The 17,734-nt window shown below is 42.8% G+C and overlaps 1 protein-coding gene across 2 annotated transcripts in view; it reads right to left on the reverse strand.

Annotated features, from left to right (window-relative positions):
* The window catches only part of CTNNAL1 (catenin alpha like 1), a 56,639-nt gene extending 39,024 nt beyond the window's left edge, over positions 1-17,615 (reverse strand). The window contains exons 1-3 of one of the 2 annotated variants that reach the window (XM_027550457.1): positions 17,375-17,615; positions 8,060-8,249; positions 721-908 (exon numbers count right to left, since the gene is read on the reverse strand). In XM_027550457.1, the coding sequence (XP_027406258.1) occupies positions 721-908; positions 8,060-8,249; positions 17,375-17,515 (519 nt within the window). In that variant the 5' untranslated portion in view covers positions 17,516-17,615. The remainder of the gene's footprint in view (positions 1-720; positions 909-8,059; positions 8,250-17,374) is intronic. The other variant, XM_027550458.1, reaches the window with a different exon arrangement.
* Positions 17,616-17,734: the final 119 nt, after the last annotated feature.

A 17,734-nucleotide genomic window follows, 5' to 3' on the forward strand; every position in this document is an offset into this window, starting at 1 on the left:
TCCAGGGAAAAAAGTGATTGTATCCATACACACCCTGGCTCCCAGTTAGTTGATGGAGACGATAACAGCCACAGAAGAGGTCTAGACTGGGAGAGTCAAAATCTGTTCTTTAAATTTTGTGATTATTCAGTAATATTTAGAAACTCTGCATACAGCAATTTTATAATGTGCATAATTGTGGTTTCAGGTGACTGAGCTTTTTCTTTTTTAATTGGAGGATAATTGCTTTACAATGTTGTGTTAGTTTCTGCTGTACAACAACATGAATCAGCTATAAGTATATAAATAACCCCTCCCTCTTAAGCCTCCCTCCCACCCAAGCATTTTCTTAAGCATAAAAATTGTTCTATCTGCCTTGGTGGGGGGAGGTACCGAGGAATTCAGTATTTTCATCAGGTAGGTTTCCACTACATACATTGTCATGGTACTTGACTTTTTATCCCAAATTTGTTTTTATCCCAAATCAAAAGTTTTCACCAATAAACCTCAACAAGCAGATAATGGCTTTCTGAGAAGAAATGTTATTTGTAACCAAAAATTTAGGTCCAGTGCACACATTTAGGAATTATAGGTATAGATGAAACACCACTTTTAAACTGTAGACAATTAGAATAATAAACAAAATAGACAAACATTGCCAAATTACTTGCAATGAACTTAAAAAACAACTTTCTGAACAGCCCTGAAAGATACAAGTAGAAACATCAGAAAGGTAAGTACCTTATTTCTCGATCTTATTATTTGCTTAATGACTACTCGGTCTGCCAGTAGCAACACTCTTGTCACTGAAGAAAGCAGTAATCTTGCAGCCTTTATGACTCCTGTTTTATCTGTAAAAATTGTGATCTGGCCATCTGATTCTGGGCGATTCAGGCTGCTCACATCTGTAAGTGCTGCGATTGTTTCTCCTAAGAAGAAAGGTGGTGGTGGGGTGGGGGAGGGGGGAAATTAAACTGGGAATAAGATACACAAATTAAAATCCAGACTTTAAGGTAATGTGCTCAGCGGGTAGAAACTCGACTTCAGGAATAAGAAATAGCTCCTTGATGAGCCCAAAGATTATCATACAAGGATCCCTAAAGGCATAACAATGGCACACTCCTAAGAACTGTGAAAAACTGTTGCCTTCAGCGAGTTTGAAAAATATCATAACTTTTGTTTCCAGTGGTATGCAAACTACATGATCCCCAAAGCCTGTTCTAAAAGACTAAGTGAGAGCGATCCCGAGAGCCAATAACCAAAGAACCTAAAAGCGGAGCAGTAAACAGCTGCCCAGGGTTTGCCCAGGGGGGAGGGGACAGAGGTGGTTGGATGGCATCACCGACTCAATGGACATGAGTTTGCGCAAACTTCAGGAGTTGGTGATGGACAGGGAGGCCCAACATGCTGTGGTTCATGGGGTCACAAAGAGTTGGACACGACTGAGCGACTAAACTGAACTGAACTGAGGGAATAGACATTGGGGGCTTGGTGGTTACAGGGGAGAAGGCGTCACTGCCTGTCTTCACAATCTAAAGGGGCGAGGGTTTTTCCAGACAACCAGGGAGAGAAGACAAAGTTTTGGGCACCAAACGGGAGGCATCCTCAGTGACAAGGGGAACTAGAAAAATCAGCCCTCAGTAGACAGAGGGAAACAATAAGCGAATTCATCTGCTGGTCAGCCTGGGCTCTGGTGGCAAAACAAAACTGTTCCTCCTAAGAACTCATGTCCCAGGCTGGCCCTCAGGCGTGCTGTCTGAATATACACTTTTCATGATGCCCAGCATAAGCCATTCTATCAAACCAACTCCCCACCTCTAGAAAAAGTCTCTTCTTCACTATTGCTATGAAAATATTTTAATTTCTGTAGTAGCAATTATCCATCAATAAAACAATTCAAATATTTCTTATCCCCCCAAATCAAACTGTAGTTTCTCAAACCTTACTTTTTAATTAAATAGATTTTTTTTAATAAGCTTTTCATCATCTTGTAATGTTCAAGATCATTTTTCAAGTCCTAAATAAATCTGAGTCCATAATGGATCAATTTTTCTCATATAAGCCCTCCTGTCAATACTATTACATACTCCCAAGAGGTTAAGGACCTCGAGAAAAATTACCTGAATTTTAACAGATATATCACAAGGTATGATGTAATGAAGTCAGGATTCAGGAAGATTAGATAGAAGCATATAAAATGGACTGGAAAGGAGAGATTCAGAGCCAGGCTACTAATCACGCAGCTATCTTAATTGTGGATGTGAAGTGGTAAGGATCTTACCAGGATGACAGCCATAGGAATATAAAAAAAAAAAACGATTTGAGAGACACTGAGTTAAGAAAATACAAAATCAGGACCTTAACAACTGATAAGACGGAAAGGAAAAGTGAAAAAAATGGCTTCAAGGTTGTAAACCCAAGTCGCTTAAAAAAGTCAGTAGGGCATGGGAAGGGAGATGATAAATCTAGTTTCAGACAATAGGAACCTGATACGACACAGGAAAACCCAAAAGATAAGCCACTACATAAGGAATGGTTACATATCAGGACCACAGCTGGAGTTCCACTAACAGATGAAATCTGGGGTAGCCAGTCTCCAAGGTGGCTCCCAATGGTCCCCACCTCCTGATATTTAAATCCTTGTGTTACCTCGTCGTACCAGGGTTGGCATGGCAGAAGTGATTGTATGTCATTGCCAAGGTCATGTTGTTAAAGACGATGAGGTTGATATCTTGGTTTCTCTCCCCATCTGAGGAAAGCTGTTACCATGCTGTATGTAGCCACTACCACAGACAGGTACATATGGGGCGAAACTGCGCCCTCTGGTCAACAGCTGGCAAAAATGTGAAGCCTGCCAATCATCAGGAGGCGGAGCTTGAAAGCAGATCCTGCAGTCCAGCCAAATGCTCAGACAACTGCAGGTCCAGCCAACACCCTGCGTGCAATCTCATGAGAGACACAGACCCAGAACCAGCTAGTTAAGCTACTCCTTGATTTCTGACCCTCAGAAACTAGTGAGGGAAGAGATGTTTGTGGCTTTAAGTTGCTAAGTTTGGGTTAATATGTTACACCTCAATAGGTAACCAAAACAAAGATTATACAGCAAAATATAAAGAGAAAAGAAAGGCTAGAATTAAACTTGAATGTACAGAAAAAGGAGTTGGAGGGACAGTATCACTTCGCAATAGCAAGTAGTATAAAAATGTTTTCTCTGCACCCCTGGAAAATTTTCCTTTTTCCAGCAGTTCTCAATCATCAAATATACGAGCTTGCGCATTATAGCATCTTTTAACCTTCCTTTTTCTGACTAAACCTCAGGCATTCAGCCTGAAGTTTGCAAGATGGTAACATTTGGTTAGCTGTACCAACAAAGTTAAATGCTTCCTTAACATTATATAGAGTTGTTCCAAGTATTGACTACTCTGAAATTAGTTCCTTGGAAAAGGCACAAAGTTGCCCCATAGATTCATGGTTGTCACTTTTTTTAACTTGTTAGATGTGTTAGTGTTTTGTCTTAAAGCAAAAACTCTGAAGTCAGTCAACTACAAATACTTATTGAGCACCCATAGAAAATGTAAAGCTTGACTAGAAGCCAAGTAAAAAGTAAAAACAGTGGGGGGAGGGGTGGGGGTTGATGAAATGGGTGGAGTCAAAAGGTATAAACTTCTAGCTATAAAATAAATAAGACATGGGTATATAAATGTACAGACTAGCATCCATAGTTAATAATATTGTATTGCATATTTGAAAGGTGTTACAGAGTAAATCTTAAGGTCTCTACAAGAAAAAATCATTACATTGAATACCTGACACTAGTGTAATGCTGTATGTCGATTATACCCCAAACTAGAAAAAAGCAAAACTATAATGCATAAGCTCAACACAAGAAAAGTTAACACTAATAATTACAATGACAACCAATATTTACTGAGCACTTTCTATGTGTCAAATGCACACATGCATTATATCAAAACACTTCTATAAACACTAACAATATCCCCATTTTATAGACGAGAAAACTGAGACTATGTTCCTCAAATGACCATTCTCATCCTTTTATCTGAGTGACTTTAAGAGGCAGTTCTCAAGAAGGAAAAGGACACTGCACGTAAGAGAGAACATGTGGAGACCATGACACCAGACAGCTTCCCAAATATGCCTGCACGGAGCTCCTCGGCTTACAGGACTTTCAGGGCTGCACAGTCTGCTGGAGCTGGGGTAGGTGTGCACGTCCTCATTCCTCCAACACTTAGAGCACAGTGGCATGCTAGGAAGCCAATAAGGTGAGGACTCGGACTGCCGTTTCATTTAAAAATCCTTACTCTTGCTTTAATTAAGGATTCACTTAAGAAACAATAATGTGAAGAACTGTCCATTGCATTATGTAATAATGTCTGTTGTGTAAGTGCCCATACAATTTAGTTCCTGGAAAAAAGCCTCTCTCCTCTTGACGAGCTGGTTTGTTTCCTTCCGACAAACAATGAGAATTAAATAACCATTTCTTTCCCACATTTTTTGTCTAGCTTTTCAGGAAGCAGAAAGACAAATTTCATGTTTAATTGGAGTAACAATGTTGGCCAATTCATTTCTAGTACACTTATATACATCTCCTATTTTAATGGGTTTATTAATCATATATTTAATTGTAACTCGTTTACATCTCTTTTTTTTTTTGGCTAAACCTCACAGCTTTCAGGATCATAGTTCCCCAATCAAGGATTGATCCTGGGCCATGGCAGTGAAAGCATGAGTCCTACCCACTGGACCTCAAGGAAATTTCCTTAAATCTCTCTTAATATGAGGCAAAACATAAATTATGAATAGACTAAGGCCATCTCATTCCTATTCTATTGACATATCCTAGTGAGTGACTAGAAACCCAAACTCAGAATCCTCCCTTTGCTTTAATCAATAACCAAATTCTATCATTTAATCACCTAGTGACTATTTAGTGTACTTTTTCTGCTTTTTATACCCCTAAGACACTGTCTTGATTCAGCCTGGTACAACAGAAAAGCGTTATCAACTCCATATTAATCTCTCTGCCTTTAGTCTCAACCCTCTCTCAATCATCCCTCATTTGTTCATTTCCCCCATGCAACCAGAAAGATTTCTAACATAAAACTACTGTCTTTCATCTGGCCCCAAATCCTCAATCTATCAAGTACAGAACAGTACCTGAAGCCATTCATGTACCATTCGGGCATGTATCATCTGGCTGGCCCCTTCACATTACTTGCCCTTATGTCACCCACTTCGTTCCCCCACAATGACACTCCAAATATACCTGCTTCTCCCTCAGAGTTCAGTCGCTCAGTTGTGTCTGACTCTTTGCGACCCCATGAATCGCAGCACGCCAGGCCTCCCTGTCCATCACCAACTCCCGGAGTTCACTCAGACTCACGTCCATCGAGTCGGTGATGCCATCCAGCCATCTCATCCTCTGTCGTCCCCTTCTCCTCCTGCCCCCAATCCCTCCCAGCATCAGAGTCTTTTCCAATGAGTCAACTCTTCGCATCAGGTGGCCAAAGTACTGGAGTTTCAGCTTTAGCATCATTCCTTCCAAAGAAATCCCAGGGCTGATCTCTTTCAGAATGGACCCACCTCAATTAATAGTGCCATCATCTACCCGCCAAACTTGGAGTTGTCCATGACCCCTCTTCCCATGGATCGCAGCACATCCCACATCCAAACTATCAGCAAAACCTACCAGCTCCACCTTTCCAACATAACCAAATGCAACTGCTTTGCACCACCTCAAATGCTATCACTGGGCCTAAGTCACCATCATCTATCACAGCCTCCTAACTGGTCTCTGGCTTCACTCTCATAACTCCTAAAATCTATTCTCTGTACAGAAGCCACCAGGGATCCTTTAAAACTATAAATGAATTTGTGTCACTACCCTGCACCAAACCTTCCACTAGCCCCAAGATGCTGAGAAAACAGTCCAAAGTACCTATCTTTGCCTAGAAAGTCATACCTGTTCTCACTCTACTCCTGGTTAGGAAAGTCCTTCCCCCAGATACTAATATAGCTGGGGTCCTCATTTCAGTGCTGTCTCTGCTCCTATGTTACTCCCTTAGAGAGATTTCCTCTCACCCTGTTTCAGTAGTTCTCAATTCAGGGCCATTTTGATCCCTCAAAGGACATTTGGGAATGTTGAGACATTTTTGGTTGCCTCAATGGCTGAAGAAGGGATTTTCTGACATCCAATAGGTAGTGGCTGGGGATTCTACAATGCACAGGGCAGCCCCCAACCCCAACAAATAATTACCAACAAATAATTATCCAGCCTAAAACAGCATCACAACTGAGAAACCCTGCTGGTCTTCCTAAAAGAAACTTTCTTTGGTCTCCTAACCCTTCAGTTCAGTTCAGTCGCTCAGTCATGCCTGACACTTTGCAACCCCATGAATCACAGCATGCCAGGCCTCCCTGTCCATCACTGACTCCCAGAATTCACTCAAACTCATATCCATTGAGTCAGTGATGCCATCCAGTCATCTCATCCTCTGTCGTCCACTTCTCCTCCTGCCCCCAATCCCTCCCAGCATCAGGGTCTTTTCAAATGAGTTAACTCTTTGCATAAGGTGGCCAAAGTACTGGAGTTTCAGCTTCAGCATCAGTCCTTCCAATGAACACCCAGGACTGATCTCCTTTAGGATGGACTGGTTGGATCTCCTTGCAGTCCAAGGGACTCTCAAGAGTCTTCTGCAATACCACAGTTCAAAAGCATCAATTCTTTGGCGCTGAGCTTTCTTCACAGTCCAACTCTCACATCCGTACATGACCACTGGAAAAACCATAGCCTTGACTAGACAGACCTTTGTTGGCAAAGTAATATCTCTGCTTTTCAATATGCTATCTAGGTTGGTCACAACTTTCCTTCCAAGGAGTGTCTTTAAATTTAATGGCTACAATCACCATCTGCAGTGATTTCGGAGCCCGAAAAAATAAAGTCTGACACTGTTTCCACTGTTTCCCCGTCTATTTGCCATGAAGTGATGGGACCGGATGCCATGATCTTAGTTTTCTGAATGTTGAGCTTTAAGCCAGCTTTTTCACTCTCCTCTTTCACTTTAGTTCCTCTTCACTTTCTGCCGTAAGGGTGGTGTCATCTGCGTATCTGAGGTTACTGATATTTCTCCCGGCAGTCTTGATTCCTTATGCTGCCTTATTATCTTTTCCGTAACTATCACTGCCTGCCACTGGGCACTTATCTATTTGTTCATTTGTGTGTGTCTCCCTCTCTAGGACACAAGCTCCACAAAGACAGGTTTTCTTGGCTTCTATGTAGCTATGTCCCTTTGGTCTAGAAGAACGCCTGGCATATGGCCAGCACTCAGTAAATATTTATGTAAAGAATAAGTGGACAAATGATACTCAACAAAACTATTTGTATGCAGCAAAACTCCCCAGTTCTCCCAAGCTTCTATGCCACCAGTTATAGAGACTTCTGAGACATCAGGAAATCTGAAATCAGATTTGTCTCCTGTAGACACAGGAAGGTGCTTACTTTTATTTTCCATTTTCCATATAGTGGTAAATAGGCTACCATGCTCCTTGATGGCAGAGTCTATGCCTCACATTCTCTACACCTCTCACGCTCAATGGCTGATGGCAAGGGTGGTAAAGAAACCACTTGCCAATGCAGGAGACACAAGGGATGTGGGTTTGATCCCTGGATCGGGAAGATCCCCTGGAGTAGGCAACCCACTCCAGTATTCTTCCTGGAAAATTCCACAGACAGAGGAACCTGGTGGGCTACAGTCCACGGGTCTGCAAAGAGCTGGATGTGACTGAGTGCACACGTACATACGGGCAGTGGGCTTCTGCCCCGCCCGGTGAGGACAGTCCACGTGGGCTTCTGCCCTGCCCAGTGAGGACAGTCCACGACGCAGACTCAGGACTTGATCCAAGAGACATTCAATATTCCTGGAAGCTAATCCAGGGCTTTAATGACCTACACATCTGTACTAACAGATTAAAAGGCAGTACACATCTTTACTCAACACGACACAATCATTTGTCATGATATCCAAAGCAATAAAATTGGTATAAACAGGCTTCAACATACCTGCTTGTTTAGCTTCAATACAGGCAATATTTATTTCTTCTTTCAAGTCCCAGTTTTCATTGGCTATAGCTTCCCCCACTTTAACAAATCTTCCAACTGCCAAGTTGACGGCTTGTCCTACACGCTGAATTGCTTGCCGAGTTTTATCAGACTTTTTGGTATTATCTTTATGATTAATAAGTGTGGTGATCTAAAAGTAAAAGATAAAAGCAAACTGCTTAAAGTTTATCTCAGTACTTTTTTTTAAAGCGATATCACAAAGACCAAGAAAATTAAGCCCAGCATACTACACTAGCCTAATAAACTCAATTAATTGACAGCTTTAATGCTTCAACCCAGAGACAAGCAGCAAACACCTTGCATCTCTCCTGAGGTCAACGTTTCCTTTACTAACAACTCCAGATTTACCTGAGGGGGTTATCAGGGCACACATTTCTGTAAACCCTCCAGACAGATCAACAAATCATAAAGACAGGAGAAAAGTAGAAGAGGGTGGATTCTTACATTCAAAGAATCCACAGGAAACCAAAGCACGTCAGGTCTAGATTCTTCGACCGTGACTCGGGCTGCTGTGAGAGTAGAGACAGCATGTTGTTCGCCAGGCGCTGCACTCTGCTGCCTAGCAGTGTGTAGGCTGTACAAAACGCTATGTGAACCACAGACGCTACGGAAACAACCAGACACTTGAGAAGGACCAATGTAATCTATGTTTTATAGTTCGCCAAGGTTTGTTGTAGACTCAAAGTAAATAAAATACCAAGAGCTTTAACACTTGACTCCAGGCCCTGAAATAAAATATAAAAGGTGAAAAGTTCAGCTGTTTGAAACAAATATAAATCTTCAAAATGTCCAGGAAAATTAGTACATGAACTATACTGACATATAAAAATATTTAAAGAATGTTACATGAAAAATGTAAATCCCAAATGGTACACGTCCACTGCGTATAACTCTGAAATGATTTCTCTAACACATTAACAAAGGTCAGAACAGAGAAGTAAGAGGAAGAGGCTTGCTCTCTGATCAGCTACTATGTGGCAAGCACTTTGTGTGTTATGGTATTAATAGTTTTAAGTCAGAAAGGCCTGTGTATGTTTCTTGGCTCTGCCATTCCTAGCTAAATGACCTAGGGAAATTTACTTAAAAATCTCTCTAAATTTCCTCATCTCTCATACTGTTTTTCAAATTTTGAAAATGTTCTAGAGTCCAGATCCTGAGGATACATCACTGAGCAGGACAAACACAATCCTGCCCTCATTCTGTTTACAGTCTAACCAGGTAACAATAATTCAATTGTACACAATGTATTTGTTGAACACCTATCATTTGCCAAATAAAATCCTAGACAGTGATGAAACAGCAATGAACAAGAAAGGAAACGCCCACAATCTCATGGAGCTTACATTCTAGTGGAGTGAGGGGAGACACAATAATCACACAAATGGGTTAAAGAAACTAACGTAAATGCTATGCAAAACGTTAAAATAAGACAATGTGACAGAAAGTATCCGTGTAGCTACCTGAGATTAGTTGACCTTCCTTCTACGAAGAAGTGATATTTAAACTGTTATCTAAATGATATCAAGTAGAGAGGCCAGTAAACATCAGGCGATAAAGTGTTGCAGGGAGAAGAAATAACTGTTTAAGAAAAATAAGGGAAGAAAAGAAGGGGTATCCTTCAGTATGAGACTGTTCTTTTTTTTTCCAAAGAATAAAGTAAGGCCAGAAGTGGGTAAAGAATAGTGGGCAAGAGGACAAGTGTAAAACCAATATCCAACAGGTAGGCAGGGACCAGCCTTTATTGCAAGGCTGTGAATTGCAATAAAGAGTTTGTATTTGACTCTGTGCATGACAGAAAGTCACTGAACAATTTTTGAGGATTGTGGTTAGTGGTTTTAAAATGTGTGCTCCGGTTCTTCAATATTTCTCCTTTCAAGCTTCATTTCTCTCCTCTTAAGTGAGATGAAATTAGTGACCCACCTCTAACCAATAGAATAAAGTAGAAGCAAGGATGTGCCTCTGAGAGTAAGTATTAATACACATTGTGACTTACATTTCTCTCTCTCTCTCTGGGATCAATCACTGTGGAAGAAAACCAGCTACCAAATCATGGAGGAGAGACCCACATGGTAAATAAACGCTTACAAGAGTGTCTGGTGTTTAGTAAACATTACATAATGACTGCATGCTAAGTCACTTCAGTCCTGTCTGACACTTTTCGACCCCATGGACTGTAGCCCATCAAGCTCCTCTGTCCATGGGACACTTGAGGCAAGAATGCTGGAGTGGTTAGCCATGCCCCTCCAGGGGAGTTTCCCAACTCAGGGATCCAACCCGGGTCTCCTGCGTTGCAGGCAGATTCTTTACCATGTGAGCCACCCGGAAACTGCCTGCAATGCAGGACACCTGGGTTGGATCCCAGGGTCAGAAAGATCTCCTGGAGAAGGGAATGGTACCCACTCCAGTAATCTTGCCTGGAGAACTCCATGGACAGAGGAGCCTGGTGGGCTACAGTCCATGGGGTCACAGAGTCAGACATGACTGAGTCACTAACACTTCCACATAATGATTAGATGTTACCCAATTTACATTTCTAGAATCTCTGTTCTTTCCTCATGTTTGTGATGCTATCTTATTTTCTAGAATAACTGACACTAATCTCTTGATTGAAATGGATTATCTTAGTTTATTTTGTGGGAAGATAAGAAAAGAGGTGAAGATCCAGGAAGGAAAAAAAAAAAACAAGCCTGGCAGTAGGCCAGAAAACAGAACAAAGTCTTAATTCCTTGAGACCTGAAAAACAAGGGAGTCAGCCCAGGACAGAGAAGTTCATCTCTGGGCTTAACTCACTAGTAAACAATCAAAATCACTACATATAAAAATTGACTAATCTGCTATAGAAACCAATATAGAAGAAAGCACGCTGAATCACGCTGAGGTCTTTAAAAGGAGAAAAGGGGGCTCTTTCACTCACTTTATACACCATTTCTGTGTTTTACCTTTGCATTAAAAACACCAATATTCACATACACAGATCAGCAGAGCTCCCCATATGGACTCAGTGCATCTCCAACTTGGTGAGACCATCGATCCTGAAAGCTTCCAGGACAGTGCAGTGAGAAGCGAGAAGACAGGGGAGCTACCCTAGAGACTTCAAGCCTCTGTGTAATGGTGAGTACAGTAAATCTATCAAAGACAGGAAAAGACTGGTGGGTGGTAGAATAACATTCCAGGCTAGGGTGGGGCTGTGTGGCAGATTTCCCTCTTCCCTTCCTTGGATAAAAGCATTGTAAGACTGGGAGTGGGAGTTTTGACAGGAAGAATAAAGTGATTATTAAAGAAGGTGGGTGCCGCTCTGCAGGAACTGTGCTTGGGACTTAGCCCAGGGCATGTAAAAAAACTGTCTGAATTACAAAACATACAACAAATGAGTGTATATAACAGATATTTGTATCATTTAAAGAAATGACAGGAAGGCAAAACACACCTACCACCAACCTTCAGAAAGCACTACCAGCACCTCTGAAAATCCAGGTGCCCTATGGGTCCCTCACTTTCCAGATCACCCCCTCACCAGCCAAAAGAAACCACTGTCCTAATTTTGTGCTCATTCTCCCCTTATTATAACAATTGCACCTATGTTATATCCTTAAATGATACATGGTTTTGTTGTGCCTGCTTTGAACCTTTTAATTTTCTCTCCTTAACATTTGAGATTCATCCAGACTGATAATTACAGCCGTGGTTCATTCATTTCACCGCTGCAGCAGTGTCTCATTTTATGAACCTAGCACTCTTCATTTAAACAGCTTTGCTGCTAAAAGACGTTTGGGTAGTTTTCAGTTTAGAGCCATTAGAAGCAAACTGACTATCAACATTCCAAACTATGTCTCTAACACACGTGCAGGATTTTCTCCTGGGGTGTGGATTTAAGAGCGAAATTACTGGGCGTAGGTAATACCCACTGTCAACTTTAATATATTACATCAAATTGTTTTCCAAAATGGTTGTACTGCTGACATTTCCATTAGCTCCCCATTCCAATGCTTGTGCTCACTGTGGTTTTAACTTGTACTTCACTGGTTTCTAATAAAGTTGAGCATCTTTTCACATATGTGTTAGCCATCTGTTTCCTCTTCTACAACATGACTATTTATTTTACCAATTTTTAATGGGTAATCTTATTTTTGATTCATTGGAGTCCTTTATTTATTTTGGGTGCTACAATCATTTGGTGGTTATTTCTGTTGCAATCATATTCTCTTGCTTTATGGCTTATCCTTTCAATTCTGACGAACAAAGATTCTTCATTTTAATGGAGCAAATATATTAATCTTCACTTTCGGTCTATTAAGAATTCTTTCCCACCGAGGTGGGGAAAATATTGCCCAATTTTTTTTGCCTAAAAGTAAGTTTTTACTTCCATATTGATATTTTTAATCCATTTGGAACTGTTTCTGTATATACTGTGAGACAGAGATGCAATATCATGTGTTTCTATTTAGATAACCAATTATCCTCATTTTTAAAAAAATTCTTCCTTTTCCTACTGACAAGAAGTGCCCATTCTGTGAATTATCAAGTTTCCATATATGTGTGATTGTTCCTAAGTTCTCTATTCCGTTTCACTAGGCTCTTTGTCCATTTCTGTTAAACCCACATTGTCTTAATTACTCTAGCTTTATAAGACTTGAAATCTGGTAGAGCAACTCCACCCACCTTGTTTCTCTTCTGATATTCTTGGTATTCTGATATTCTTTCATATAAATTTTAGTATTACTTTTATCAAATTCTACTAAAAAAATTCCAATGAAATGTTCATTGGAATCACATTAAATTTACATATCAATAGGGAAAATTGGGAGCTTCCCTGCTGGCTGAGATAGTAAAGAATCTGCCTGCAATGAGGGAGACTCAGGTTCAATCTCTGGGTCAGGAAGATCCCCTGGAGGAGGAAATGGCAACCCACTCCAATATTCTTACCTGAGAAATCCTATGGACAGAGGAGCTGGATGGGCTACAGTCCATGAGTTTGCAAAGAGTCTGACATGACTGAAGCGACTTGGCACAGGGAAAATTGATATGCCCATGACATCAAGTCAATCTAGCCAAGAACATGGTACTTCTTTCCCATTTATTTAGCTCCACTTTGGCCTTCTCATAAAATTCCCCACAAAGCTTAGCAACTCTTTTACTAGACACATATATACACATATTTTGCTTTCATTTTTATTCTAACTGGTATTTAAAAATTTAAACAAATTTTTAATGGAGTATGAGTTGATTTATAACTGGTATCATTTTTTAGGACTACTTTTCTGTTATTAATGCAGAGCAAAGTGCAACTGACTTAAACTCTTACACTGAGTGAACTTACTAAACCTCTAAATTTTTAAAATTTATTTGTAGACTCCATTTCTCTAAGGAAATGTTTATTTTAAATTTGACTTGTTGCTATGACGTTAAATAGATGGAGAAACAATGGAAATAGTGATAGACTTTATATTCTTGGGCTCCAAAATCGCTACAGATGGTGACTGCAGCCATGAAATTAAAAGACGCTTGCTCCTTGGAAGAAAAGCTATTACAAACCTAGACAGTATATTAAAAAGCAGAGACATTGCTTTTTAAAAAGCAGAGACATTGCCAACAAAGATCCATCTAGTCAAAGCTATGGTTTTTCCAGTAGTCATATATGGACATGAGAGTTGGACCCTAAGGAAGGCTAAACGCGGAAGAATTGATGCTTTTGAGCTGTGATGCTGGAGAAAACTCTAGAGTCCCTTGGACTACAAGATCAAACCAGTCAATCCTAAAGGAAATCAACCCTGAATATTCATTGGAAGGACTGATGCTGAAGCTACATTACTTTGGCACCTGATGCGAAGAGCTAACTCCTTAGAAAAGACCCTGATGCTGGGAAAGATTAAAGGCAGGAGGAGAAGCGGACAACAGAGGATGAGACGGTTGGATGGCATCACCGACTCAATGGACATAGTTTGAGCAAGCTCCAGGAAATGGTGAAGGACAGAGAAGCCTGGCATGCTGCAGTTCATGGGATCACAAGTTGGACACGACTGAGTGACTGAACAACAACTTCTATTACTAGTTTGTTATGCGCTCTTTATCACGATGAGGAGTTGAATTTAACCGAATACTTCCCTGGTGGCTCAAAGGGTAAAGAGTCTGACTGCAATGCAGGAGACCCAGGTTCAATCCCTGGGTCAGGAAGATCCCCTGGAGAAGGAAATGGCAACCCACTCCAGTATTCTTGCCTGGAGAATTCCATGGACAGAGGAGCCTGGCGGGCTACAATCCACAGGGTCCCAAAGAGTCGGACATGACAGAGCGACTTCACTTTCACTTTTTTTCCTGCATCCACTGAAAAGAACAGTATCTTTTCTAATATGTGATGAGGAAAATTATACAGGTACATTTGTCTAATATTGATGTAACTTCACATTCCTAGAAAAAGACCAGTAGTCCAGAACTTTTTACTTAGAGCCAGAAGAGGTTAAATGATCTGAGTAGAAACTGCTTAAAACTGACTAAACTGTACAAGAATAGCCCTACTTGCTCACCTCAGACCCTATCTCCTCTAGGGTATCGCTGCTGACTCATCCACACCTGCTCTGAGCTCTTAGAGCATTTACTATTGATGATGTTCATCTGACACTTGCCACGTGCTATTCTGTACCTGTCCTATCTCCCACAAGCCCCTCGAAGAGTAGTAACTAGAAAGCTTACAACAAATGCTTGCCTAAAAACCTTAAACTAGTCTAATGGATACGGTGGTAAAACATGAGTTGAATAATATTATGCAGCATCCTTAGAAAGATGAGACTCCTGGACATGAGTTTTCTAGAGAGCTTCACTCGAATCCACTAATACTCACTAAAACATAAAAATCATTCTAAATCACATTCCACACTTCTGCTTTGTGAGTGTTTTGCCCATGCTATAGATATTTCTTGATTTTAAGCAAGATTTAACTTTTTGTTGTTGTTGAGTTCCGCCTGCAATGCAGGAGATTCCAGTTTGATTCCTGGCTCAAGAAGATCCCCTGGAGAAGGGAAAGGCGACCCACTCCAGTATTATGGCCTGGAGAATTCCATGGATTGTATAGTCCATGGGGTCGCAAAGAGTCAGACACTACTGAGCGACTTTCACTTTCACAGTTAATCATCAGTTATAATAATGCTAAAGATATAGCTGTGGACACATAATATATGGGATGCAGAACCTCAGCTATGGCCCTGAATTAGCTTTTAACAGGGAAGGAAAAACAAAAAAAAAAAAGCCCATATTTTCCCCAGTTAGCACTGACCTCTAGTTAACTCTCAGCAGCCAATGCACATTTCCTTCTCCACTCTCCTACTCTCTCCACCCTCTCTTACCCCTGAATTACACAATGCAGAACTTGTAGGATACATTTTTAGCAGTGATAGTGTGAAATGTTACCATTTCCCCAGATTACAACAACCTTGTTTTGCCATTGTGACTCTCTTATCTGGACCTACTACTAGCTGACCTCATCACGTCTTCTAATCTCTGCTGTTGCTGCTGCTGCTGCTAAGTCGCTTTAGTTGTGTCCGACTCTGTGCGACCCCATAGATGGCAGCCCACCAGGCTCCCCCGTCCCTGGGATTCTCCAGGCAAGAACACTGGTTCTAATCTCTAGAGACAACAAATACAATACGGTGTAGCTAAGACTCTGGGGCCGGGCTGTCAGGGTGCAAACCCCAGTTGGACATTTACAGGGTGAAAGTCCCACAAGTCCCTTATCCTCAGCTTCCTCTTTCATATAATGAAAATAAACGTCTACCCCTATAAGATTTATGAGAACTAAATGGGCTAATAAGTGTAAAGTGCATAGAACACGGTCTCACCCATAGTAAGCATTCTATCTGGATTATTATTAAATGGATAAAATACCACTCTCTTAACTCTCTCTTAAAATTACTCCAGTATTTCTCATTTTCTGTTGTGGTTGTGTTGGTGGTGGTAATGGTATTCTTTTGTAGGAGGGGGCAATGCAGACATCACTAACTGATCCTCAACTCATCCCACCTGTCAGTGCTTCTGGCCGACAATGAAGGGAAGGCCCACACACAGCATCAAGGTTATTCACTGTTCTGTTAGCCAGGCTAAAATAAGCACAGGTGAAGAAAATGGGGCTGTTTATTTAATCAGCATAACAGAAATATGGGACATGTGTGACTACTGTTATCAAATATTTGCAGGCTGGGATGGATTATTGAAAATCCTATGGACGAGCTACAGGCCCAACCACTGAGCATGTTTAAGCAGGGCCCTGGTGACCAGATGTCAAGGATGCTGTAAGAGAGAATTTTTTAAAATTCAGAGTCAGATAATTTTTAAGATTCCTTCTACCTTGAAAATCTTGGCAATATGAATGTGAATCATCAAGACGTTACAAAGGAGTTGTGAGTCACACATCCAACGAGCTCCTTAAGGCACAGAATTTTTCACTGCCCACAGTGCTTGGCACATAACAGACCTAGCTGAGGAATTCTAGCCCCGAGGGTTCGTATAAGTCGGCTCTCAGTAACAAAAAATTCTCTAAAGCTAAGCGCGTCCATTAGCTGATTCCAGACTTCTGTTGTGACCGGTAAATTCAATAAACCATACATCCCAAATGGGATTTGGCAAAAAGATGTGTACCCGGATTAACTATCAGGCGGTCCTCCACTTCACCCTTCCGAGGCAGGGCAAAAGCCAATTAAAGTGAGCAGGCAGGTTAAGGGGAAGGGTGGCCCGGGGTAAATGGGCGACTGGGGAGCAGACTTACACACGATCCGGGGAAGGGACAAAGGCCTAGGGGAGAGAGCACGCTGGACTCGGAGGCACGCGCCAGCCAGACTGGCTACAGTCCGGGTTGGGACTGGAGATGCAAAGGTGTGACGGCCGCGAGGAGGGCCCCTGAGCGCCAGCGGAGCACCCGCGGGGGTCCCCTCCGCTCCCCGGGAGCAGGGCCGGGGGCCGCCGGAGTCGCAGTCTCGGGGCGGTTCGGGTAGGGAAGCCTGGCGGCGCACCTGCGGCCGGACTCCGGTCCGCACAGGTCTCCCCGCCCCGCAGCCGGATTTCGGATGGTCCAGACTCCCTCCGCCTCAACGAAGGCCAGTCCTCAAGCCCCAGAAAGGCAACCAGACGCCGACGCCGCAGTCTCGGCACGGAATGTGGGGCAGCGGCTGCCTCCCGCCCGGCCCGGCCCGGGCCCCACCGGGAGCGACCGCCGCCATCGCGGGCCGCGGCCGGGGGGGGTAAGATCAGGGGCCGCGCGCGCCGCTTTACCTGAGAAACCAGCGGCAGCAGCGTCTGCTCCACCGAGCGAGTTTTGATCTCGAGTCCGGAGTCGAAGGCGAAGCTCGATGGGCCGGAGCCGTGCGCTGCCCCGGCGCCGCCACCGCCTGCGGGGCTCGGAGAGGCGGCCATGGCCTTTACTCAGCCCGTCGCGCAGCCGGGACACTGCGCCGCTACGGGCCCGCCGCCTCCCGCCAGCCAGCCTGCCTGCCTGCCCGCCGCAGCTGCAAGGCACCCGCGCCGCCCGAGACCCCGCCCACCCCGCCTCCACGCGCTCCGGCCTGGGGTCCGCCTTGCAGCCCCGCCCCCCAGCCCGGGCCCCGCCCCTCTGCCCCCATTCCACCCACCCTG

The sequence above is a fragment of the Bos indicus x Bos taurus genome, chromosome 8, assembly GCF_003369695.1.
Source record: "Bos indicus x Bos taurus breed Angus x Brahman F1 hybrid chromosome 8, Bos_hybrid_MaternalHap_v2.0, whole genome shotgun sequence".
Lineage (NCBI taxonomy): Eukaryota > Metazoa > Chordata > Mammalia > Artiodactyla > Bovidae > Bos > Bos indicus x Bos taurus.